Source organism: Styela clava, chromosome 6, assembly GCF_964204865.1.
Source record: "Styela clava chromosome 6, kaStyClav1.hap1.2, whole genome shotgun sequence".
Taxonomy (NCBI): Eukaryota; Metazoa; Chordata; class Ascidiacea; order Stolidobranchia; family Styelidae; genus Styela; species Styela clava.
In genome coordinates this window covers 13570033-13597337 of record NC_135255.1, presented here as the reverse complement: position 1 = coordinate 13597337, position 27305 = coordinate 13570033, and the positions used below count along the sequence as shown (strand labels likewise).

Sequence of the window (27305 nt, the reverse complement as noted above, 5' to 3'; positions counted from 1 at the left end):
TTCTTGCATTGAGTGCATATGGATTCACCGACACAAAAGCATAAAAGTTAAGTAGTTAGTCTGCAGAAACCAAATCATTTAAAACTGTTAATTTATTCCTTTGCTTGAATTTCGTCATTCTTTTATTTTTGACTTTGAAGTCTGGAATCTTCAAGTTTTTGAATTTGTAAAATTTACTCACAATATTTTAAAGCAGTAAATTGCGTTTTCTGCATGTTATAGCCCTGAAACCCGGGCTTCGTCGTGTCTGAATTCTATGGACATTCCTATTATTTTGCATTCTGAAGAAAAATAAAGAAATTTTCTTTTAAAATTCTTTCTCACACTATTTTAGGAATGTCCCATTATAAAGTAATAAGAAACTCATATTCATTTGATTTCAGTATAGTTTCAACAGACTTAGGGCTCCTGGATTTTTTTCTTCCTATTATCGAATACTAACATGCATATTTAGAATACATCCAATCTAAAATTTCAGGATAAATATTTATATCGACTTGTATTATTTAGTCTCTTCATCAGAACAGTTTAGTAACAACAGGATAGAGTATTGTGTTAAGAGAGGCAGATGAAGTTTATAGTAACTTCAGATATTTGAAATCACTCTTGCATTGCCTGTTGGAGGTGTTTTGATTGCTTCGGAAATTACTCAACATGTCTTGTATTGAAACCGCAAGAAGAACTGACATTGTGGATTGTTTGATTCGTTATTTCCTTTCTATATTCCTTTTCATTCTACACAATGTTGTTACTATTTGTTTGTTTTAATATACGTTTTCTCTGTTACTGCAGTATCTCACCACTCTGAAAACATACGCGAAACCTGAAGATTTTATTCCGGAAAAGATTCGATGTTCATCATGGTTACAGATGGATGCAGGATGTCTTCTGCCCAAAACTCCTTAAGTTAATTTCTTGCAATAAAAAGGTGAGAGTGGTTGGTTATCTTTGTTATTATATTAAGCATCTCAATATTTTACATTTTTGTATATATACAGTAACAGTATATTTTGCATCAGAATAGAAGAGAAATGTAGGGTATCCGGAAGTGGGCGCCCTTAGAATACAGCAGGGTGGTTGCCTGTATTTGTCCTAATTAAACTTTTCTTTCATTTCGATAGAGCAGAATATAAAAAATAATTTCATAACATACCATTAATCTTTTCTACACATCTTTGCCACTTATTTTTTTTCAGCTATATCTTCGATTCATATATTCTGCAGTACCCGTTCTTTTCAACTTGCAGTAAGTACTGTTTAATACTGCAGTAGGTTCCGTTCTACAACAAACATGAACTGTTATTTTCGCATCTCGGCTCCTTCATGGGCTTCGCAGATGCCAATTAATATTGTTTTGTTTTATGCAGTACTTGGTGTATTGTAGGACTACTTGCTTAGTTTAAGTGTAACCTTAACGAATTGGTGGAAAGTGTTTGTGAAGATCAATTCTGCACCAGAATATTGTCAAGAAACTGGATGATTCCTTCCGACCTGAATCAAAGTTTTGTGCATACGATTTGTTCCTGTGAATGATGCTCAATTATTGTCGAGTTCGTGAGAAGATCCTTGTCTAGAATATCTCATTTTCTGCAAATTTGGAAGTTTAGAAGATCCAAGATTTTTTTGATCTTCAGCAGTTTTATTTTTCAGTCTTTGTATTTATGTTTCCGTCACTGCTTTATCCCTTTTCTGTATTTCGAGATTCCATTTTTCACTTGGACACTCACTGCAAGCAAAAATGCTTTTGATTGCATATTATTACTTTTTTTAATAAATACATTTGCGTAACTTTGTCTGCATGTTGTTATCAAACTTGGATCTCCTTACATTTTGTCCAGATTTAGAAATGCAAGGCCGTCAAAGAATAGTTTTTATGTCGATATAGGGTTTTGATATTTATCCATATCCTTCTCTTTTTTTCTCTCCCTGTCAATGTCTCGAACAGGGCTCTTCAAACTGGGGCCCCACTTTAGTTAGGGAACAGGACTGCACGACACGATCGACGACAGTTTTACCAGTTCACAAAATGTAGCGTCCCTGTTCTCCGCGTATAAACTGAGTATCTATCACATTCTCATATATTTTAGTGGTGTTGGGTATCGATGCAAGAATCTCTAGTGGTAGATAATACAATACTAACTGAAACAAAATAATGAACGCGGAACCGGCTGATTTGTTTTATTCAACTGATTTTTAAAAGTAAATGCAACTCATTGAAAATGGTAATATGACATGAAACCGGTATCCGCACAGGAGATACGCGATTTTATGTCAAATTGGAATATATAAAGTTGTCACACACTTAGAACCTATAGAGCAGGGGTTCCCAAACTTTATTGGACACGGGCCAAATTTAGAATCGGGAGAATGTTCGCGGGCCGGAAGAGTTTAGCGCCCGAAAGTTCGCGGCGGTTTAGCTGGGGTTCAGTGGATTCACTTTCATTTGACATTTTTTGCAATCTGTTTGTTTGACTCATAATGGCGCTTAATGTCGTATTCCTTCAGAACTGGAATATTTCATTGGCAAGGAAGACAAATCGCTGAAGTTTGATTCTTTGCAATACAGAAATATGAAAGCTACCATTTATCCCGGAAACGTCTATTTGCAAAGTCTAGTTTTGTTTGTTTTTTTTGACATCTGTAAGCTTTCTTATAGGGCTGATAACTTTAATACTGCTCTTTGTAATCCTACCGTGTTTCCCTGAAAATGAGACCAATCCCGTAAATAAGACCTAGCCTGAATTTTAAGAATGATTTTAATATAAGCCTCACCGTAAAATAAGACGTATAGTCAGTAGCACCTAGTCGATAGCAGGAAATCTCCCCTACACGTTGTAAATGATTAATCTAACAAGTGTGAAAGAGGAAAACGTGCCATTTAAGTAAATGGATATTGGTTTTCATATTTTTTATTTGACCAATGAAAATAAAAGACACGCCCCGAAAATAAGCCCTAGTTATATTTTTGGAAAGAAAATTGAAATAATCTGTTCTATTTTGGGGGAAACACGGTAATACTGGTGCGTATTATTGAGATATGGGCATAATTGAATTGTTACGCGATAAACACGTTCTACACTGTGGTAATGACATAACAACATCGTTTTACTCAAGTTCGGCGGGCCATTTTAAATTGTTACGCGGGCCGGAATTGGCCCGCGGTTTGGGAACCCCTGCTATAGAGCTACTCGAACTTAAAAATTGGGATCTTTCCCTGTTTGAAGATATCCCTATTTATCAAAATTACCTATGCCGATAAAGTGTTAAATATTGCAATTCACAAAGATTAATAGCATGGCCTCCGCAAGAGGCACGCGGTTTTATTATTATATATCAAAGTAGAATAAATAAAGTTTGTCACACACCTTGAACCTAAAATTACTAACTTAGAAATCGCGCCTTTCCCTGTCGAAGATGACCGTATTTATCAAAATTACGTATACCTATAAAGGGTTGAATTTTAAAGATTATTAGCATGTCCTATTTTATTATTCTATATCGAAGTGAAATAAATAAATTCAACAACTCGTTATTAATAGATGAAAAATATAAAGAACTGATACATCAACTAATAGAGCAAACAATGAGAGATCATTCTCATGCGTATGTTAAACCAACAACAATGTGGGATACAATGAAATGTATAATTAGGGGATACACCATTCAATATGCTTCAAGGAAGAAAAGGGAAAATCATAGAATCCGTGACAATCTTGAAAGGGACATTAAGGATCTGGAAGACAAACCAACAAAATCCAGTGAAGAAATAAGCAGATTAAATAAAAGTAAAGAGAAATTTGAAATCCTTATTGCGCAAGATGCCCAGGGAGCAATGGTTCGAAGCAGAATCAAACACGCCGAATATGGAGGCAAATGCAATGCATACTTTCTAAAAAGAGAAAAATATAATGTGAACAAAAATAATATCAATCTTTTACACTATAAGGAGAAACAAATCAAAGATCCACAAAAAATAGCAAACATAGCCGCTGATTTTTATGAAAACCTATTAACTCCCAAGACAAATTCGAAGACAGAAGATATCAAAACATATTTAAACACTGTACAGGCGACAAAACTTACTGAAGAAGAACAACTACAAAGTGAAGGTTTATTAACTTTGAGAGAATGCGAGAATGCACTGAAAGAAATGAGATCAAATACCAGCCCGGGGGAAGACGGATTCACAGTTGAATTTTACAGAGAATTCTGGGAACATCTCAAACAACTATTGCTTAATTCCTACAACTACTCAGTGGCAAATGAGACAATGAGTAATTCACAATCTAGGGGAATAATAAAGCTGCTACCTAAGCAAGGAAAAAATCTCAACTTCATTGAAAACTACAGACCTATCACCTTATTAAACATTGACTATAAAATTGCATCCAAAAGTATAGCTAATAGACTGAAAAATGTGATACAAAAATTGATTCACAATGATCAAAAAGGATTTACTAAGGGAAGATATATTGGCGAAAATGTAAGATTATTTTTTAATGTTAGAGACTTTTTGAAATATAAAAGGCTTCCAGGAATAGCACTCAACTTGGATATAGAAAAAGCTTATGATTCTGTTTCATGGAATTATCTTTTTCAAGTGTTGGAATTTTTTAATTTTGGTCAAATGTTTATTAAGTGGGTCAAAACTTTATATTTTCAAAGTCAAAGCACTGTTGTTAATAATAATTATAGTTCAAAAATGTTTCAAGTTAAGAAAGGTTTGAGGCAAGGTTGTAGTCTCTCACCATATATGTTCTTATTAATAATTGAAATAATTGCATGTAGAATGCGACAAAACCAGAATATACAAGGTATATGTCTCGGAAATACAGAAATTAAAATTTCCTTGTTTGCAGATGACGCAAAAGTATATTGTGATGGGTCACAAAAAAGTATTAAAACAGTATTTTCTGAAACCGATACTTTCTTTACCATGTCTGGGTGCAAGATAAATACGAATAAATGCCAAGCATTATACCTGGGTGCAAATAATAATTGGCAAAATTTTCCTATGCAAGACCGAGGACTTCAGTGGAACCCTAGCTGTTTTAAAATTTTGGGCATTAATGTGTGTGGAAATGATACGGATCTTTTTACTGTGAACCTTTTGCCAAAACTTCAAAAACTGAAAATGGTTGCACAAATATGGTCCAAAAGAAATCTAGATTTCCTCGGAAAAATCACTGTGATTAAATCTTTGATGTTGAGCTTATTGGTTTATGTAGTTTCCATCTTACCAGTAATACTGCCCAATAGTTTTATAATGGAAGTAAATAAGATATGCCATGAATTTTTATGGGGTTCAAAATGGGAGAGAATAAAACGTAAGACATTAATTGCACCTGTGAAGGAAGGGGGGGTCAATATGCTTGATGTGGAATCATTTCTCCTTGGTCAAAAATTAAGATGGGTTAAATGTTTAATAAATGACGAAATTGATGTCTCATGGAAATCCATAGAAATGTTTTTCTTGAATTTGTATGGAGGAAAGGCTTTATTTTATGGAAATGTATATCCGCATGGAGTGTATATCAAAAATATGTATTCCAGATGTTTGAGAGATACTCTGTACTATTGGTTTATTTTCAAATCCAAGATTATTAGGGATGTAAGTCATTTACATGAACCTTTGTGGTTTAATAAAAATATAACTTGCAAAGGAAAACTTTTATATATGGATGATTGGAATAGTAAAAATATTTGTTTCGTTGAAGATATTTGTGATTCTAATCAGCAACTTGCAATGTTTCCGTATGTTTTTCATCATTATTGTTTTTCTAGTTTTTATGATGACATGCTAGCGTATTTAAAAATTATATCATGTATACCCCAGCAATGGAAAACTAATTTATCAAAAACCTCACCAGTCAATCCACATCTTAGTCTTATCGAAGATATTAAAAGCATTGATAAAACGTCTCGATATATTTATGATAAGCTTTGTAATGAAAAAATTTTGCCGCCAACTGAAAAAATAGAAAAATGGTCAAAAGAATTGTGCAGGAACTTAGATAATTGGTTTACATTGTATGAAAAAGTTTTTTATTGCTCTATTGAATCCAGACTTCGTTCATTCCATGTCAAATTTGCCTTGCGAGCAGTGCCCACTAATGACCTGCTATATAGAATAAATAAAACACAAAGTCTAAAATGTACATTTTGTAATATGCATGTTGAAACCGTGTTACATTTATTTTATCTCTGTGAATTTGTGCAGCAATTTTGGGAAATAGTTAACGCTTGGCTAACCGTTGAGTATGGATTAAACTTCAATTTGACACATAGAGAAATGTTATTGGGGGTAGGGCAAAATCAGGGTATAAACTGTGTTTTATTATGTGCCAGATATTTTATATACAAATGTAAACTGCGTAATGAAAGGCCTCAATTTTGCCAATTTTTATATATGATAAAAAATATTATAAACTGTGAAAAGATTATTGCAACTAAAAATGGTAAACTGTCAATCCATAATAAGAAGTGGAAAACTATTGTGTGCTCGTTTTTTTAAAATGCAATTGTATTTGTGCTATTGTGTCTAAATAAATGTGTTGTGATAATGTGATGTTTTTATTAATAAAAAAAAAAAAAAAAAAAAAAAAAATAAAGTTTGTCACATACTTTGAGCCACATTTGTTCAAATCACATTGATCATTATTTGTCAGTTATCAAGATGAAACATGCAACAACCATCAAAAAACTCACTAAAACGTGCAAAAATCTTACTATATCTACATTTAGTATAATATTTCGAACTCTTCATAACGAATAAAGTGACATAATGAGAAAATGCCGTTTTAGATTGTTACCGACACAGTTTGCAGACATATTGAGCAAACATTGTGGTATTTTCCTTCCTATATTAAGTCAAATATCTCTTTAAATTGGCCAGCTTTCTTTTCAAACTCATGTTTACAAAATAACCTACAAATATCTGCAAATTGACTGATTACCGAATTTTACCTAATTTGAGATACAGAAGGGTAATTACTAAATTTTCTGATATATAGGCAGCATTTTTTGTATTACTGTTAAGACTAAATTTGAGTTGGGTTGCGCGAGACTAACTTCCTATCTTTTCCCTATGCCTTTATGCTAGTGGATCCGTATGCGTATACTGCAAGGATACTGTAGCTGGAATAAACATGACTATTCTATTCAATTAAAGAGTCCAGCTGCACACTAACACAAAGTGTTAGTGTGCAGCTGGACTCTTTAATTGAATAGAACTGTTAAGACTGGTTGCAAAAAAAAACACCCGCAGGAATTATATTGTTAGGCCATTACAATAATATTTAGTTATCATGCATAACCAACTCATTTGATTTTTAGTTTTCTATGAAGCCTATTTTGCTAGCAGATATTCCCGACCAAAAAAATAGAAAGCCAGTTGACAATTTAGACTAGCCAAGCACATTATTATTCAACTTCACTAGCCATAACACTAGTCAATTCAGTTAAATTAGTGATGTAACAATATGTCAAAATATTTTTCCGGTTATTTTTATGACGAAACAACACCAAATACGATTTTTTGGCTACGTTGGCGCAAATGCGACGCGGGCCACAGATAATGGAGCGGTGGGCCACATGTGGCCCGCGAACCTGGGTTTGGACCAAAGCGTATGGATGGGACGAAGCACGATAGGATAGGATTTATATATTTATCCCGGGGGAGAGGAAAGTCGATAAGACGGCTTATCCATATGGCGAACCACGGCCTCTCGTCCGGTTACCAGTCCATGTCGGGTATGGGATTAGTTAGTTATTTGTTTCGGAAGCATGGACTTGATGGTGGAGGAAGCCGTAACCGACCAGCGGTTACGTGAACCACCCTACGACGGCGAAGAGTCCAGCAATCCTCTCGCACATAACTACCCCGCATGGGATTCGAACCCACGCAGGGTAATCAGAGATGCGGTGGCAAGCGTATTTCTAACGCTTAGCACGATGAGCCACATCGCCGCGCCCACTACGAACTACATGGGGATTCCCCGCAGCAACAGTTGAACTAGAAATACATAATATGGATTTTATGCAGAAAAATGTCAATGCCAGGAACACATATTATTGGAAAATTATTAAACAACGTATATGGAATATAATAATACAATGATGATTAGCCTGGTATGGAACATTGACTATTACAGTATTAAAGGTAACAGAATATTAAATGAAGTTTGCCTTTATTCAGTTATTGGAAAAGTTCATAAGCTATAAAGTTATTTTGTGCTATGACTCTTGCAAGGTGCACATACTATTTGGGTAAAAATACAACATTTATGCAAATTTATATAATGATGATGAATAGCCTATTAAGGAATCTTGAGGATATTGAGGTAAAATACTTGTGGGAAAAAGTCATACTGGAGTTATTTTGCTCTGTCAGGTGGGAGCAAATAATACTGAAAACAAAGTAAATCACAGTGTTGATGAAAATTATTATGGTGATAGTGATAGCATATTATAAAAAACATGGACAAATAAAGATAACACTCATTCCATATATTATATCTAGAAAAATTGGCTGATCGGTGGAATAGCGAGGCACATAGTATGGGCTATTGGCAGCGGACCGAGTTGCACAAGAGTGTACACTGGCAACTGGTTTGTTTGACAAAATACAGTAGGCAGTTTTATGGTGCTGGTGCATGAGTTTTAATACCTCGCTTTTATAAATATCTGCCATTTTGATTAGTTGCATCTTATGGTAGTGGGGGTTTATTTTTGACATTGGTCCAGCAAAGAGTACAGCACGCATAGCGCTGTTTTGAATTATTTCGATGCAACGTAGAAAGGTTTTCTTAGATGATCCCCAAGCTACAAATCCATATTGCAAATGAGACTGGAACAAGACAAAACCATGCACAAAGTTGAAATTGAAGTGAAACACCTAAGCCGATACAGCATCTACCGCAATAGCATAGTTTTTGATTTTTCAACATTCAATGTTAGTTTGTTAAGTTTCATCAATTTGCTACTTTTTTGTATTTTAGTGTTCACTCTGGACTCAAGCACATCCGGAGACTTGTCGTCGCTATCATGAAGGTTTGTGTCATCAGCGAACAATTTTGAAAATAGTGTGAAGCTGTGGGGGAAATCATTGATAAAAATACAGAATAACGTCGGGCCCAAGCAAGATCTCTGGGCGCCTCCAGTGTCACAGGCAAGGTAGGGGAACAGCATGAACCCATTTAAACAAATAGCATTCTAGTTAGCCAGGAGTTGGTTTGCTACCCCTCTAACTCCTTAATGCCACAAGTTTGTTTGACTTCTTGCTTTACAGCTTTTGTCATGAGATTTAAACGTAAAAAGGGAATTTCTATACGACCAACTCCTCTTAAACTTGCTGAAAAATGTTGAACGTGATTTCTAAATTTTTCAGTTTTTGTTGCTTTGTTTTTGACTCTGGGACTTTTTCGTAAATTTTATTGTTGTTTGTTATCAATATTCTTTCTCTTTATAAGGTGGGATCCCTGTAAATGGTTTATCACCAGATGTTACTTCAAGATGGCTTTTGCAAACAGTGTTGCAACAAACTCAACTTCAATTATTATAATCGCCAAATTTTTAAAGATTTTACCATTGTTGAAAGTAAGAATTATTTTTTTGATCAAATTAATCATTTTCAAGTATATTTCTTATCATTCGAATTTCGTAATAAATAGTTACATTGTCTCAATAAGTTAAGTTCATTTGACTAACGATGTTTATTAATGCTCCAATGTTGAAGGCATATATTAACAATAACTGTTGAACCAATCTGGCCAGATAACCATTTCTATATGACCCTCTGTGCATCAAAGGTTACGGTATCGGTACCAGGATTTTAAGACCTCATAGCACCAATTATGACAAAAAAAGACCAGTGTGATGAAATAAAAAAGTGTCCCCTTTAATTAAAGCCCTAAAAGTTTTTCGTAAATATAATGGTCTCATAGAAAAATTTGAGAAATGAAATAAAAGCAATAGCAAATTTGCAACTTTTTCTATCTAAGTACTAAAAATGAGAAATCAAGCAGTACTGGCCATTTTTTCCAAATAATGTCAACAAGAATAACAACAAGGAGAAATAGTATAGCTATCCATATGTATAATTCGTGACCGAGAGCAAAATATTTCAAAAGAAGTTATTTTTTTTTTTAATTTTTCAAATTTTCTGCATAATATCAGACAAGATTTTACTCGATAACTTGGAATGTTAATCTAGATCTGTCATCGTTATCGTGAATGAAACCTAGTGAAAGTTCTTTTTGCCCAGAGGGAAACTCTCTGTGGTCCCCTAGTGGAGCGGAGGGTTCATTTTGAATAACCCTTATCTAGACTGACCTTATTTTACGACTTTTGTCCCTCTAACATTCGAAAACATTTCTACAGGTAACAGTAAAAGAATTCTCTCCACAATGTCAGAAGTTTCCCACCTTTTCTACATCTTCTTTGAATAGATGTTTGACGTCGACTGATCTTAATCATCTTTGGTTGGCATATTTAAACGTCGTGCATTTCAATAATCTCCCACGATGCTTTTTTCCAAATATAAGGTAATGTAACAAAAAGTGAAAAGAAGGGTTTTCTTGTTTGGTACTCTAATAATATTATTCATCTTGGGTTAATATCCCCTAAGTCCCACCTCACCCAGAGTAATATGAAAATGTGTAGGCAATGCCTAACCGGAAAGATCTGGGGCTGTTCTAATAGCGGTAGCTTCATACATTTTGATTGGGTTCGAGTGAGTTCTCAGTTGCTGCTTGTACAGGGCCTTGTAGGCAGCGGAAGGTGCAAGTAAGTGTCCGAAAACAATACCAAGTTTTATCCATATCCGTCTATTTCAAATGATCAATTGGTTACCTTTACCCCATACCTAATGTAGACTAGCAATCGAATAATAGGATATGTTATGGTGTGCAATATGGTTATTGGTTGAGCTGTTTGATTTATTTATTTTTCACAATGCACTATTTAGTGAAACATCCTATCATATTGCTGTCAAAGCAGCAAGCACTGCTTTATATGTGTCTTTGTTTTCTCATTTACTTCTTTGAAATTTCAATAGTCAAATTTTGACTTTAAAAACTGACTGAATTTTCATGCACAGTGAAAATAAATACCTGAATCCGTTATTCTCATAATTACTTTGAATTTGTGAGTGAGTCAAATTTCTATTATGAGCAGAAATACATATCACTTATTTGTCACTTTTTAGCTCTGCATTCAATGCTCGAAATTATCTCGGGATCAAAGTTTATCCAGGATTAGAAGTTCAGCTTGACTTTAATTCAAGGAATAAACTTGACGAAAGTTTCTATTCAAACCTGCATGCTGACCTTGACGGTGAGTAGCCTAATGGACTATCGAATATGCCCATTAGGGGTGATTCTCAACGCTTTATGACCTGTTCACTCAGATAATGGTACGGGTCAGGGGTGGCCAAATTAAATAATTTATCATTCCAAATACATCATGAAATTATTTTTGAATTTTTTCGTTTGATAAGATGAAAAAATTTACACATATAAAATTTGAAAATATTGGGAATAGCATAAACATTGTTTTTACTAGTTTTTTTTTTATATTTGTGACATCATCATGAGTTAAATAGGCCATATATCTTCTGTTCTGTCTGTAGGGTATGAATCGATATAATTACAATTACGACCTAAATTAGGCATCATCTCGTTGCCGTAATTGTAATGAAATATTGTGAATAATCGTTTACAACTAATTTTTTAATGAATTTGAAATGTAGGATTTCTTTTAATGGCTTCGCTCATTTGGGCAGTTCTGTCGTTTGTATTTTTGAATTTTCAAAGTTATTCTTAATTTTACTATATGTTTGATTCAGTTGCTATCAAGGATTCTTCATCAACTGAAGATCCATTATCAGCTCTACAGTTACTTCGGGAAAGATTGCGATTGGAAATATCTCAGCAAAAATGGGACAACGCTGCTAATAGTTGCAAGTAAGAATTGGGAATTCTCTTTTTTTTATCTCGATTGATTGTCATCCTAACCAGTACTTTACAACCTGTTCATTTCTATCATTGAATTCTATGTTGCATTTCCCCATGATGTGATCTTCGTTGTATTTGGTTTCTTCACAATGGCCAATCAGCCCAATATCGACGAATAAAACAACTGATTAACTGAATGATTTTATTTACATAGTATATATACATTAAAAAGTAAAACATATCATTCTGATTTATGACTTTCTATTCTAAAGATTATCGCAAATTCAAAACTAAATGTAAATTTTTATTCCATATTCATCAAAATGTAATGTCAGAAATTTTGTATCCTTAATAATTTGTTCCTGAAAATAATAAGATTCTAGAAATCAGAGGAAAAGTTTGAATGAGTTTTCAATGAGTTTCTTGGTTTTACAGGTTTTTGTGTAAAACTATGACTAAAGCGATACAAAAACTGTCAATAAATGAGGAAACGATAACCCAGATCAAAAAGGGAGTGACTGGTATTTCTATAATATGGGCAGATGTTTTGGTGAAGAAGGGCGACAACTTATCTGCTACACAGGTATAGTATTGGAATTAATCAATTAATTAGTCAATTAATCCTTCGACTGTCATGAAATGAAAATTTGATGTTTTCCGCAAAACTACTACCGTACTTTACAAATCAAATATGCTTCTCCCATCTCTATCTTTTATTTCGACCATACTTTTTTAATTTTGTATTATTTATATATTTGTTGCCAGTACCAAAAAAAAACACAACATTAATTTTGACCATATTCACTTGATATGTGATTGATATCAAGCAAGATAATAATCAAATCATAAAATAATAATAAAAAAAGGCATTCTGTAATCAGGTGCACGATACGATTTACGTTATTTGAATATTGACAATATAACTAGCATTGTAGTATTGTGTGATCGGAGAAGTTAACAAATAAGAAATCTGTAGACAATGCTTGTTAATATGATCTTAATTAAGTATTCATGATTTGACATAACACTCCAGGTAGTGTAACTGTTGGAATGTGGTTATACATGCCCTGGTATACATTTCCTGTATCTTTCATGACATAAATGTACACATTTTTGTATTGCTCATCACTTCTGGGTCTACCTGGATACCATTTAGTGAACGGTGATGGATTTCCAGAAAGTGTCACAAGTTGCTGAAAAAGATAGGGTAGGAGTTACATATGTATCAAGGGGGATAAAAAAAGGCGGCTCAATAATCATGTTGGGTGTGGGGTTAGTTGGCCAGTTTTCTGATGCATGAACTTGATGGTGAAGGAAGCCGTAACTGCCCAGCAGTTATGTGAACCACCCTATGAAAGCGAGGAGTCCTGCATTCATCTTGTACATAATTAACCCACACAGGATTCAAACCAGCGAACCCACACAGGGTAATCAGAGGTGCTGTGGCAAACATATTCCTAACGCTTAGCACTTTGCTCAACACACCGCTGAGCCTGAACTGAGCTAAATCATTGATAATTTGATGAGATAGAAATGATGAAGAATATGTAGTTTGGTATCATATTCATTATGAATCATATTTAAATACCGGTACTCACTGAGTTTATGTACAATAGTCCTGTCCAGTATCCTGTCCCAGATGATGTTGATTTTGATCTGACTAACTCTGCTATTTTTTGGTAATGTGTTTCATCTTCAATGTATCCAATATTCATACCAATATCTCTACATGCTTGTGTTGCTTGGTCAAAATTCATTTGGGTTTCGCGAAGTATCATCCGATAACATTTATTTTTGTGAAGGACTTCACAGTTGACTGTTTTATCTAGAAAATGAAATTTTCAATTAGCTCTATTTAAAAATGAATTAAATTCATGTTGGGAATTCTGGATTCTGAATTTTATTTGCCCAACAATTTTTATGTTTCCAGTTTGCATTTTAGGTTTGAGAACTCCTTGACAAAAAATTCATCATGTCATGTTAACAAAACAGTTTTACATAATTGATAGTTTAGTAACTATTACCCATCCTCTGCTGAAGATCATTCATAGTTTTATTCATCTTCTCTTCCGTTTCTGTCCGCAGATCATTTATCGCTGCAACAAGTTACATATAAAAGTATGGGTCGCTGAACTAATAGTATAAATCATACAAACTAAATTTTTAAATGAATCAATGTTAGGGATACCTTATTTCAATTTAATACCAATGAATGAGTGAATAGATTTTGCAACAGAATATTATTGGATGTTCTGCCAAAACCACATTCTTAGGTTTATCTATACAAAGGCCATTCATCCGAATAGTCATTATATCATCATTTAAACTATATATATATACAATAAGAAGTAAACCTCAATATACTCCTTTAAAGGAAAATCTGTAAATTTTGCAAGATCTTCCACTCCAAACAAGGCTTTGTACAAGCCCCACTGATGCTTACGGCCAATATTAAGTTAAATTACCTGATTCTATTGCTGCATTCATTCTTTCATAATCGACAATTCCTATTGGGCCTCTGGGCCCTTGTGATCCTTTTGGGCCAATTTCACCAGGTGGCCCACGTTTGCCCGGAACACCCTGTGAACTTCGTTGTGGTGGAATTGGGTACGTTTCTTCTGCATTGACATTTTCAATTTGCATGCAAATTCTTTGATTGCAATATACTTGGTTGACGAGCAATTGAATGCTCAAAAACATCCAATATAGTATACCCTTACTCATATTTAACGCCTGTTTAAAGCAAACATTAGAATTGAAACTCAAATGCAGTCTAGCATACATTTCTGTCTAAAATTAATCAAGTTGCAATTCCATTTCAATGGAACTTCTATGTTACTATTTGTTATTCATGAAGTTGAGGCAAATACATCTATGCATGCCAACCTACTGCATTAAGCAGCCGACTGTACTACTGTAGCAAGCAAAGTATTTATATTGAATTTTTGCATTCGTTTAGATTTCAGAGGTTGGAATGTTTCCATTCATTAAATTTGAATGACTAAAAAAGTACTATTTTTGTCGTGAAGTGTTTTGAATTGCCATGGGAAATTGCAAAAAACTTGTTCCCCATGCTATTTGGCTGGGAAATTTCTGCGCGTTTGGTATTGTTGTCAAAATGTGTTGTGTGAGAAAATGACGAAGTGCCTGAAAAACAGACATTTGGGCGTTTGAAATGTTATTTTGCAGCTTGAAAAAGCTATAAACTATGTAACTAACTATCACTGAGCCACTAAAAGCATAAAAAAGGCACTGAAATATCAAAATTATTATTTTAAGTATAAAAAAATAAAAATCATTTTTTTGTGGTAATAAATGAGAAATGTCAAATCGTTAATGCAATGCAATAAACAAACAGGCAAAAAGAATTGTAATCTATTTAATATTACTTTTTCAAAGGTGTTTGAAGAAGCTGTGACAGAAAATCCATCTGATGCAAAACTTTGTTATGAAGCAGCTTTGTTTCAATTGAATCAAGAATCATCGGACATTGATGCTGCACTTCTGTATTTTGAAACTTGTGCTTCAGCTTATTTGAAAATAGGTAAAAGTTTTGTGGTTTTTATAAAATCAAGATTCACCATGTGAAATACACCAGGGTGGTCGATAAAAAAGCAGAAAATTTGAAGGTCACATGACATCACAAATAAAATGTGTGTTTTCTTTTAGGTTCTTGGTTGTTTTAGGTTGGTACTGTTTTTCTAGCCACCACCCTGTAGTTACCAGGTTTCGGCATTGCCTAGTTTATTACACCCTAAGTGATGACATGATTTTAATATTAATATTAGGTTCTCAATTTTAGCTTCATTTTGGATTCTTTTTCAGATATAGATGTGATTAATTTATCAGAATTGAAGAAATTATTTCACTACCTTTTGAGATTATCGGATTCATTAACTGACAAACATCTTTCTCTTTTACCGGAAATTAGTTGGAAAATTGTTGGGAAGAACAAAGCATATTTATGGATGATTTACATGTAAGTGAAATAGATCAAGGCTGTTGAAATTATGAGTGTTAAGATATATTGGGTGTCTCAATTTTTTTTAATATTGCAAATGGTATTTATCGATGTCATATATTGTTTAGGCTCTTACAGATGTATTAAACTAGCTAGCGATCGGAGACCATCGACTTATCGATCTGCAGTTTCGATTCCTTCGCTCTGACTAAATAGCGACACTGCATGTCCCATCACTAATAAATTAATAACTCGCTAATTATACGACATAATTCCTCCAAAATCAATAGGCTTCTGGTCCGATATATGATGAATGCACATGCAAAATTTGGAGTAGATTCTACCTCACTTTCGTGAGATATTGCGTAACATACGAAAGTGTCTGACAGACAAACAAACAAACGAGAATATCGGTCGGAGACCAAAAACTTATCGATCTTAGATCGGTAATTAGTTAATAACTCGCTAATTATACGACATAATTAACCCAAAATCTATAGGCTTCTGGTCCGAGGTAAGATGCATGCACATGCAAAATTTGGAGCAGATTCAACCAAGCGTTCGTGAGATATCGCGTTCATCTAACAGACATACAGACAAATACCTATCAATATACTTACCGATCTTAAGATCGATAAGTAACAAATACCTATCAACATACTTATCGAGATCGATGAAGTAAAAATACTTTTGAATTCACTGATTGAAAAACAACAAACCTGGCTAAGATATATTTAGAACTGACTTTGTAACAAAATTGAAATCATAAAGGGACTTTATGGACACCCCGTAGATCCAGAAATATCCTGATGTGCCACTCAATCAATGTTTGTGATTACGGAAATCGTAATAGAATTCTTATTTGGATTCTATTCATTTTTGAACAACGCTTTATTGTGTATCATGTTCTTTACAGTGTAATTCTCGATTTATCCAGCGAATCTGTCAACGTTATACTGGATTATTATGAAAAGGCAATTGTGGATGTGGGTGATGAAAATGATAGAAGACAAATATGGCTAAGGTGGGACATTTTTAAATCAGATTCGCAAATTTTTTTAATAATAAAAAAAAGTATATTCAAATAATTCATTTTCCTCGAAATACTTATTTGGATACTTCTTCAAACCATCATTGTAAAATCCAAAAGTATTGATAGCTAATTTTATTTTCTCTTCTCAGGACTCATTTTTGATCCTTGTAACTGAATTAAAACTTGTAGGAAGACAAAATAATCATTCAGTTGTTTAATTTGTACCCAAGTTTTGGAGACAACGAAAAAACTAATCAATTGCTAGATAATGTTTCCAGCCATGCCTGAGAATCTGAATTAAAAATTGTTTAAGCGACTTCTTAATTGTCACATGATCACGTCACCTTTGACATCTTGATGATATCCAGTAGCATTGTGCTAAGCGTTCCATTCCCATTCTTTTCTCTTCTCCAGGATAAATATGTAAGTACTACTACTTAGGGATGCGACGAATCCAAAAAGGTTCGGCTCGGCCGAATCCCGAGTATTTGTGCTGGACTCGTGTCCGAGTCCCGAGTCCAATACTTTTACATAGCTACGAAACAAATACCTAAAGTGATGCTGTTGTTCTCGTATATTGGCCGTAAATTAAAAATTCTGTATGAAAAGACTATGTAATTTGAAAACGTTGCACATAAACACTATTGCTTTCGAGACGTTCATTCTCTGAGCGACTAGTTTAAATTAGAATAAATAGGTCATATTCCCCGTCGAAGGAATACTTTGTTACGTAACTCTGATCGACCGCCGCGTCGACTGCTGAAGACGCCGCGCTCGTGTCCTGTCACGATAAATACGGGCCATAACCCACACGTTTGGAACAAATTTTTTATGGGAAATTTTTACTCATATGTTATCTTTTTTAGTCGGCGCTGATACGGACGCCCATCTCCGTGATAATTGGGGTACTAATAAAGAATTGCCAACTGTGGAAGCATCGAATAAATGTATCTTATAAATATATCGTAACAAAATAGCTAGCTATTCTTCGTTTGAAAACCATCAATAGCGATTGTCGAATCTGCGGAAAATAAGAATGCGTAATTGTTGATTTTCATTCAATAAGAGAGACGCAAAAGGCGAAATGTGTTATATGCTAAGTTACGGCTGTATGACACAATCATTTTCATTAATACAAATAACGGCGCTTTGAAAAGCAAAATCAAATTTATTAACATTAATTTAGAAAGAATTCACATACGACTTTCGCTAACAGACAGAAACGATGAATGTGAGAATTATTATGGTTTTCTTTCTGCGCCTATCGTTATCTTAACAATTCCCAATTTTGCATAAAGCGCGCCAACACCTTTTCACATATAGAAACGTCAAACCAGATTAAGTGACGCAGGTAAATTATGTATTATATGGAAATATTGTTTCGACTAGGTGGAAATACCATAACTCGAAACAGCACGCAATGGTAAATTTCCGGAGTTTTTATTTATTATCTAATATTAAAATAACACAGCCACGATAGGTATTGTTCGCTTAAAATAGGGATCGTAATTTACAAACTGTGATATGAAAGATCAAATCCGGAAGATGAGGCCAGAATAAAATTAATATGTTTATGAATTCACTAATTAATAGCTGTCTTTAATATCTTCGCCGATTTGTACTCACACTTCTGCCTGAAATATAAAAAACGAAACTTCGATGTCCGGCGTTGCGTGAGAGCTGATAGTGAAAAAGGGTGCTTTAAAAATATAGTTTACCAACCATAATTAGGATGTCGGTCGCCGAAACGATCGCGGTGACAAAAAAAACAATTCACGATTGTGATAAAATTACGGATAAGAAGTAAAGACGCCGCGTTGTTATCGAGTCTCCAGTCTTCTAGTAATTTTCTACTATCGGTATATTAAAAGAAATACGGTAGTCGAATTATTCGATCAGGAAAAATTCGATTTTGCCCGTCACTATCGCGGTGTATGTAAATAATTATTGAATAAAAATAAAAAGTCGGCCCGATTAACATCCAATTACCACGAGTATTAGTTTCCAAATTTATGCACATTTAATCGATGCGGCTTGCGAGATTGTTTTTGTACATATATACGATTGTAACGCCACTGACATCTGCGAGTTGTACTTTTCTCTTAAAAGAACCGTAATTTTCACTATTTTATTGTTTTATTTCTAACATTTGTTTCTCTCCGGAAATAGCTAGATCATTTATGGAACGATAACAGGCGAACAGCACGACATGGTTACCGCTGATTACGGATTAATCACTGTTAGAGGATTAGCAAGTATATGCTTGAAATAGGACGTGGTAAACATTCACTAAACGACGTCTGGCACTGGAAGGCAAGCTACACGCGCAACACTGGAATTTATTCAGCTGACTTTCGCTGACATTTTTTTGTTCTTACAGCGTCGTGAATTTGTAGTTTTGGCGCGTAGTTTTAATTTCACCGTAGAGAAAATAGATTGAACAGTCTCGTGGCAAAACAGAACGAAAAAGTTGAATTTCTCGTCGAATCCGCCACCAGTCTGCGCTTGACTATCGCGTGACGTATGATATCCGGGACTCGGGTAAAATCATCAAAGACTCGGGCCGAATCCGAGTATCAAATTACGAGAGATTCGGCCACGAATCCGAGCACGAGTCCGAATCTTGTCGCATCCCTACTACTACTACATAAATGGTCAAAGCATCTCCCATTTGGAAAAAAAATATCCTGAGTCCATTTTTTTTATATTAAATTTTCTTTACAGATATCTTCTATATCGTCAGCATCTTGCTTCAAAACTAGTCGAACCAACAACAATAACTGTAAAAATGCGTCAAATATGGCTAAAGAATTTTACTGCAGTTATTCGTCGATGCATAACAACTTGTTCTCCAGATTTAGCCATTGATGAATTGCTCAGCTCTGATGCCAGATTTTCTGACTACACATTTCATAATCAGGTAGAAATATAATGTGAACTTATTGGTGATGATGTACTCTAGGTCAGGGGTTCCCAAACTTTTGGTGTTGCGGAGCCCTTGAAAAGGTTGACTATTATTCACGGAGCCCCAAAATAAATGTTAAAATTGTTACTTTCAGATTAATATTCCTGAGCAAGTTAAAAGTACTTTACCCAATTTAAATGCTGAACCTTTTTTAATAGGGTTGATGCAAGTCATAAATAAAACTAAATTTTAAGCATAAATTATATATATATACTAAAGCTGTAAATTTGACACTTGACAAACATACTAATAAATTAGGGGTCGATCGGCATATACATGTATTGTTACACAATGACGACGTTAATTGCTTTTTTGTTCTCGTGGGGAATCATCAGTTGAATGTGAAAAATATGTTACCATATTATAGTCATCGACGATGAAATGCTAAAAATATTAATTAATAAAGAGATAAATCCGCAACTCACATTTCTTGATTGAAAAGCGGCATTCTAAAATATTAAAACTAAAACTTAAAATGGAAGATCACACGTTTGGTTTCAGCAGACTCGCCTCAGATTGAAAATGCTTTTATAGACGTTGTAAATCACAAAATTTGGTGTTATGTTAGGCTTTCATCGTAGTAGTAACCGCGAAATCGAAACACAGTCAATTGTATGCGCGATGTACCTTTTTTTCCCATTTTGAAACTACCGACGGAGCCGCACGCAATCAATTGTGCGCGCGATCCGCGATGTACCCTTTTTTATTCTGAAACTACCAACGGAGCCGAATGCAATAAAATAAATTTCAATTGTTCGTATTTTGCCCAGACATTGCGATTTTATAAACGGCGATATCTTGCCCAAAAATAATCTTAAGTGCGAAAGAACGAATCAAGTTTGACAAATTCCAAGATCGCAAAAATACGACTCCAATTTATTTATAGTTGGCAGTTTATCACGTATTTTATGTTATTTTAGAATAGTATGCTTTCATTTTAGTAATCCTAATAGTAATCTCGAATCAAACGTGAGTAACGATTGAATATGTGGACATGGACATGGATTGAATATTTTACGCAACAGAAATCTCGTTATCCGTTTTTTTAATCGCAAAAAATGTTGCGCGGAAATTTCCGATTCCAATTTTGAACCACCTCCCTCCTAAGAATCCTTGCTGCGCTCCTGCTTATAAACAATGTCATTTTTTAATTCCGCCTCTTTGCCATATTTCGAGGCTATACTGTTGTCATATATTATCAAAGCTGTTATTGCTTCTTTGAACAGTTACGAAATTAGTCAGTATTTTAAAAAGTAATCGAATAGCTCGCGGAGCCCCTGGGTTTCTCTTGCGGAGCCCTGGGGCTCCGTACGGAGCACTTTGAGAACCTATGCTCTAGGTTACCAGATTCTAACATGATGCATAATAATAGTAAGTGTACAGTTGCTTATTAAAATTGATATCTTTTTATGTTTTATAGATGTTTATGTCTAATTCTCGGAATAATAAAGATTTTTGTGATTTTGCTTTTTTGCTTAATGATAATAAACTCATTTAGGATACTAAATATTTTACATATAAAATATAATAATGCGTAGACCGAACGATTTTTGATAACGACAGTATTTACATGATGATATTGATTTTACTATTTTATAAACTTCAGGTTGCGTCTATCTACTTATCATGCTTTCATACAAGGCAACACATATCAACTGCTTATAATTTTCTTACTGATCTGATGCCGTATAATGTTCCACTGTTATTGAGGTAAGTGGATAAATGGTGATTTGTTGGAAGGTAAACTAGTAGGTACTCCTGTAGTATGTGAACCAAAATGGCAAACACTCGAGCGTAGTATGTGTGCCAGGTTAGGGCTAGGCCATAATTTCAGGTACAAAGTATAGGAGTCACTTGCCTAGTCCCTGAACTCGTAGTAGAACTAAAATAAGAAAAATTGGCATAAAAATATGGCCTAACCCTAACCTAGTACACGTACTACGTTCCGGTGTCTGCCATTTTGGTTCACATACTTCGGGAGCGCAAACTAATATGCAGCTATTTAAATAAGTTTATGAATATTTGTATTTGATTTGGTGAATTTTTGAATTTATATTCAAGTAAAAGGAATTCTTTAACAACAATTTTCCAATCAAACAAGGGACCATTAGGGTATACCAAATTTAGAAATGTTATTGTAGAAACATTTTAGCTTTAGCGTTCTTCATAGGCATTTAGAATTAGTATTTGATATACACAGTCTTTGTAAATTATCTTGTAATGGAAAAATAATATTTGTTTGGTTTTTCAATTTCGACTGTACTTTCATCAGCATTTTAGATCAAGGTTTCGGGAACATTAACTCAGATATTCCAAATTTTATGGAATATATTTTTATATTCCAGGGCTTGCCGACATTTTCTCAGTTTTGGAGATGACTCAACAATCGTTTCCATATTATGGAGGATAACTTCAACTACATTGTGTCAAAACATGATGATATGGAAAATGTAGTAAATCTTGAATAATCTTTTGATTAATATTTGATTTATTTTCTATTCAAGTTTTATGTTAATCAACATCTTTTCTTACGAGTTGTATGTAAAGCTAAGTAAATAGATGTTAAATGTTTAAATCCCTTCTTTAATTGATTTATAAAAGTTTCATGAGGGAACTTAATAATTTCTATATTTTTTTTTTCACAAAATTCACTAGATCGGTCTCGTCACTTTTCTCTCGTGGAAGAATATCAAAGGTACGGGTATCAAGTTTTGATTTTGTGAAATTGACAAAGTGACAATTATGTTTATTGAAAATAATCCCTATTTTAGGCAATACATCTGTCCCGGCGGTCTGTGGATGCAGTACCGTATTCTCGTGAGCTGTGGACTGATGTAAATATAAATTTTTCTCAACTAGTAAAATGTTTTAAACTTTGTTTCCTGGGCAACAGGTGAGTGCAATTAGAAAGTTGTTATATTTGTAAAGTGATAATTTCATACAAAAATTGGGACCATGTGGCTTCTTGCAAATGTACGTAAAATCGATTTATTTTGATTGCATTCATTTTAAAGTTTTTTGTGGGTCATATTTTCATACTTTCAGATTAACTAGCCATTATGGGAGTTTTAATTTCAGATGTCCTTAAGATGCAGGTAGAAAATTTCCAGCTTTAATAGAATGAGATTTTTGAATGTGTCTTGTATTTGCCACAGTTAAATGTTTATTCTCTTAAACTAGTACTGAAATCAGATGCACTTTCTTATTTCAATGAATCAAGAGTCAGGATGTTGGATTGTAAAACTGCTTTGTTTTGATAGCGATAAACCAGAAGTTTTAATAATCTTGCTGGTTGAAAGACTAGCATTTCAGTTTGATTTGAAAGCCTGTCATCATTGTTTCAAGTTCAATGTCAGATGAAACGTTATAGAAATATATTTGTGTTAGTGTGCACCAAGACTTTTGAATCACTAGGATAGTTATCTCCACTGTTACTACAGCATTCTTGCATTGAGTGCATATGGATTCATCGACACAAAAGCATAAAAGTTAAGTAGTTCGTCTGCAGAAACCAAATCATTTAAAACTGTTAATTTATTCCTTTGCTTGAATTTCGTCATTCTTTTAGTTTTGACTTTGAAGTCTGGAATCTTCACGTTTTTGAATTTGTACAGTTTATTCAGAATATTTTAGAGCAGTAAATTGCGTTTTCTGCATGTTATAGCCCTGAAACCCGGGCTTCGTCGTGTCTGAATTCTATGGACATTCCTATTATTTTGCATTCTGAAGAAAAATAAAGAAATTTTCTTTTTAAATTCTTTCTCACACTATTTTAGGAATGCCCTATTATAAAGTAATAAGACACTCATATTCATTTGATTTCAGTATAGTTTCAGCAGACTTAGGGCTCCTGGATTTTTTTCTTCCTATTATCGAATATTAACATGCATATTTAGGAAACATCCAATCTAAAATTTCAGGATAAATATTTATATCGACTTGTATTTAGTCTCTTCATCAGAACAGTTTAGGAACAACAGGATAGAGTATTGTGTTAAGAGAGGCAGATAAAGTTTATAGTAACTTCAGATATTTGAAATCACTCTTGCATTGCCTGTTGGAGGTGTTTTGATTGCTTCGGAAATTACTCAAGATGTCTTGTATTGAAACCGTGAAAAGAACTGACATTGTGGATTGTTTGATTCGTTATTTTTTTTCTATTTTCCTTTCCATTCTACACAATGTTGTTACGATTTATTTGTTCCAATATACGTTTTCTCTGTTACTGCAGTATCTCACCACTCTGAAAACATATGCGAAACCTGAGGATTTTATTCCGGAAAAGATTCGATGTTCATCATGGTTACAGATGGATGCAGGATGTCTTCTGCCCAAAACTCCTCAAGTTAATTTCTTGCAATAAAAAGGTGAGAGTGGTTGGTTATCTTTGTTACTATATTAAGCATCTCAATATTTTACTTTATACAGTATATTTTGCATCAGAAAATAGAAATGTAGGGTATTCGGAAGTGGGCGCCCTTAGAATACAGCAGGGTGGTTGCCTGTATTTGTCCTAATCAAACTTTTCTTCCATTTCGATAGAGCAAAATATAAAAAAAAACTCTCATAACATCAATCTTTTCTACACATCTTTGCCACTTATTTTTTTTCAGGTATATCTTCGATTTTCATATTCTGCAGTACCCGGTCTCCTCAACTTGCAGTAAGTACTGTTTAATACTGCACTAGGTTCCGTTCTACAACAAACTTGAACTGTTATTTTCGCATCTCGGCTCCTTCATGGGCTTTGCAGATGCCAATTAATATTGTTTTGTTTTATGCAGTACTTGGTGTATTGTAGGACTACTTGCTTAGTTTAAGTGTAACCATAACGAATGATGGAAAGTGTTTGTGAAGATCAATTCTGCACCAGAATATTGTCAAGAAACTGGATGGTTCCTTCCGACCTAAACCAAAGTTTTGTGCATACGATTTGTTCCTGTGAATGATGCTCAATTATTGTCAAGTTCGTGAGAAGATCCTTGTCTAGAATATCTCATTTTCTGCAAATTTGGAAGTTTAGAAGATCCAAGATTTTTTTTGATCTTCAGCAGTTTTTATTTTTTCAGTCTTTGTATTTATGTTTCCGTCACTGCTTTATCCCTTTTCTGTATTCCATTTTTCACTTGGACACTCACTGCAAGCAAAAATGCTTTTGATGGCATATTATTACTTTTTTTAATAAATACATTTGCGTAACTTTGTCTGCATTTTGTTATCAAACTTGGATCTCCTTACATTTTGTCCAGATTTAGAAATGAAAGGACATCAAAGAATAGTTTTTATGTCGATATAAGGTTTTGATATTTATCCATATCCTTCTCTTTGTTTATCCCTGTCAATGTCTAGAACAGGGCTCTTCAAACTGGGGCTCCACTTTAGTTAGGGAATAGGACTGCAGACACAATCGACGACAGTTTCACCAGTTCACAAAATGTAGCGTCGCCGTTCTACGCGTATAAACTAAGTATCTATCACATTCTCATAAATTTTAGTGGTGTTGGGTATCGATACAAGAATCTCTAGTGGTAGATAATACAATACTAACTGAAACAAAATAATGAACGCGGAACCGGCTGATTTGTTTTATTCAACTGATTTTTAAAAGTAAATGCAACTCATTGAAAATGGTAATATGACATGAAACCGGTATCCGCACAGGAGGTATGCGATTTTATGTCAAGTTGGAATATATAAAGTTGTCACACACTTAGAACCTATAGAGCTACTCGAACTTAGAAATTGGGATCTTTCCCTTTTTGAAGATACCCCTATTTATCAAAATTACCTATGGCGATAAAGTGTTAAATATTGCAATTCCCAAAGATTAATAGCATGGCCGCCGCGCAAGAGGCACGCGGTTTTATTATTATATATCAAAGTAGAATAAATAAAGTTTGTCACACACCTTGAACCTAAAATTACTAACTTAGAAATTGCGCCTTTCCCTGTCGAAGATGACCGTATTTATCAAAATTACGTATCGGTATATACCGATAAAGTGTTGAATTTTCAAAGATTAATGGCATGTCCTGTCCGCACAAGCGGCACGGGATATTATTATTTTATATCAAAGTGGAATACATAAAGTTTGTCACTCTTCACGTTTGTTACTCATCATAACGGATAAAGTGACATAATGAGAAAATGCCGTTTTAGATTGTCACCGACACAATTTGCAGACATATTTAAGCAAACATTGTGGTATTTTCCTTCCTATATTAAGTCAAATATCTCTTTAAATTAGTCAGCTTTCTTTTCAAACTCATATTTACAAAATAACCTACAAATAACTGCAAATTGACTGATTACCGAATTTTACCTAATTTGAGATACAGAAGGGTAATTACTAAATTTTCTGATATATAGGCAGCATTTTTTGTATTACTGTTAAGACTGGTTGCAATAAAACACCCGCAGGAATTATATTGTTAGGCCATTACAGTAATATTCAGTTATCATGTATCACCAACTCATTTGATTTTTAGTTTTCTATGAAGCCTATTTTGTTAGCAGATATTCCCGACCCCCAAAAAAATAGAAAGCCAGTTGACAATTTAGACTAGCCGAGCACATTATTATTCAACTTCACTAGCCATAACACTAGTCAATTCAGTTAAATTAGTGATGTAACAATATGTCAAAAGATTTTTCCGGTTATTTTTATTTTGACGAAACAACACCAAATACGATTTTTTGTCTACGTTGGCGCAAATGCGACGCGGGCCACAGATAATGGAGCGGTGGGCCACATGTGGCCCGCGAACCTGGGTTTGGACCAAAGCGTGTGGATGGGAAGAAGCACGATAGGATTTATAAATTTATCCCGGGGGAGAGGAAAGTCGATAAGACGGCTTATCCATATGGCGAACCACGGCATCTCGTCCGGTTACCAGTCCATGTCGGGTATGGGATTAGTTAGTTATTTGTTCCGGAAGCATGGACTTGATGGTAGAGGAAGCCGTAACCGGCCAGCGGTTACGTGATCCACCCTACGACGGCGAGGAGTCCAGCAATCTTCCCGCACATAACTATCCCGCATGATATTCGAACCTGCGAACCCATGCAGAGTAATCAGAGATGCGGGGGCGAGCGTATTCCTAACGCTTAGCACGATCAAAGCGACTATAAGTTTATAGTCACTTTGAGCACAATGAGCCACACCGCCGAGCCCGCTACGAACTACATGGGGATTCCCCGCAACAACAGTGGAACTGGAAATACATAATTTGGATTTTATGCAGAGAAATGTCAATGCGTGGAACACATAATAATGGAAAATTATTAAACAACGTATATGGAATATAATAATACAATGATGATTAGCCTGTTATGGAACATTGACTATTACAGTATTAAAGGTAACAGAATATTAAATGAAGTTTGCCTTCA

The 27305-nt window shown here is 34.3% G+C and overlaps 4 protein-coding genes across 5 annotated transcripts in view; 3 read left to right on the top strand and 1 right to left on the bottom strand.

The window, feature by feature from the left end:
- Positions 1-817: 817 nt before the first annotated feature.
- LOC144424619 (zinc finger C3H1 domain-containing protein-like) lies at positions 818-24973 on the top strand. 2 transcript variants are annotated; one of them, XM_078114063.1, is made up of 5 exons: positions 19677-19868; positions 21520-21623; positions 22259-22608; positions 22685-24280; positions 24527-24973. In XM_078114063.1, exons 1-3 carry the CDS (start codon positions 19737-19739, stop codon positions 22365-22367), a joined length of 345 nt encoding a protein of 114 aa, XP_077970189.1. In that variant the 5' UTR covers positions 19677-19736; the 3' UTR covers positions 22368-22608; positions 22685-24280; positions 24527-24973. The 2 variants fall into 2 exon arrangements, 1 of the variants encoding a protein (XP_077970189.1); XR_013476842.1 differs by lacking the exons at positions 19677-19868; positions 21520-21623; positions 22259-22608; positions 22685-24280 and adding an exon at positions 818-928.
- LOC144424411 (uncharacterized) lies at positions 7345-17110 on the top strand. Its single transcript, XM_078113739.1, has 11 exons — positions 7345-8161; positions 9000-9174; positions 9471-9597; positions 10381-10544; positions 11207-11334; positions 11846-11963; positions 12390-12537; positions 15354-15498; positions 15780-15933; positions 16832-16939; positions 17098-17110. Exons 3-11 carry the CDS (start codon positions 9514-9516, stop codon positions 17108-17110), a joined length of 1062 nt encoding a protein of 353 aa, XP_077969865.1. The 5' UTR covers positions 7345-8161; positions 9000-9174; positions 9471-9513.
- On the bottom strand, positions 12533-14753 carry LOC144424499 (uncharacterized). The gene is made up of 4 exons (XM_078113864.1): positions 14420-14753; positions 13979-14050; positions 13553-13779; positions 12533-13147 (listed from the first exon to the last, which is right to left on the bottom strand). The coding sequence occupies exons 1-4, from the start codon at positions 14736-14738 to the stop codon at positions 12956-12958; spliced, it is 810 nt and encodes a 269-aa protein (XP_077969990.1). The 5' UTR covers positions 14739-14753; the 3' UTR covers positions 12533-12955.
- Positions 24974-26505: 1532 nt separating the features above from the next.
- LOC144424539 (uncharacterized) overlaps positions 26506-27305 on the top strand; it is a 58308-nt gene continuing 57508 nt past the window's right edge. The window contains exon 1 of the mRNA XM_078113924.1: positions 26506-27274. The gene's annotated coding sequence lies outside the window, so the exon portion shown is untranslated. The remainder of the gene's footprint in view (positions 27275-27305) is intronic.

Coding starts and splice junctions, on each gene's coding strand:
- LOC144424619 (XM_078114063.1), top strand. CDS start 19,737: ATGCGTCAAATATGGCTAAAGAATTTTACTGCAGTTATTCGTCGATGC. Junction 19,869..21,519: donor ACTACACATTTCATAATCAG/GTAGAAATATAA, acceptor TATAAACTTCAG/GTTGCGTCTATCTACTTATC. Junction 21,624..22,258: donor AATGTTCCACTGTTATTGAG/GTAAGTGGATAA, acceptor TTTATATTCCAG/GGCTTGCCGACATTTTCTCA.
- LOC144424411 (XM_078113739.1), top strand. CDS start 9,514: ATGGCTTTTGCAAACAGTGTTGCAACAAACTCAACTTCAATTATTATA. Junction 11,964..12,389: donor AACGCTGCTAATAGTTGCAA/GTAAGAATTGGG, acceptor TTGGTTTTACAG/GTTTTTGTGTAAAACTATGA. Junction 15,934..16,831: donor TATTTATGGATGATTTACAT/GTAAGTGAAATA, acceptor TGTTCTTTACAG/TGTAATTCTCGATTTATCCA.
- LOC144424499 (XM_078113864.1), bottom strand. CDS start 14,738: ATGTATGCTAGACTGCATTTGAGTTTCAATTCTAATGTTTGCTTTAAA. Junction 14,051..14,419: donor GAATGCAGCAATAGAATCAG/GTAATTTAACTT, acceptor AACTTGTTGCAG/CGATAAATGATCTGCGGACA. Junction 13,780..13,978: donor TGATCTTCAGCAGAGGATGG/GTAATAGTTACT, acceptor TTCATTTTCTAG/ATAAAACAGTCAACTGTGAA.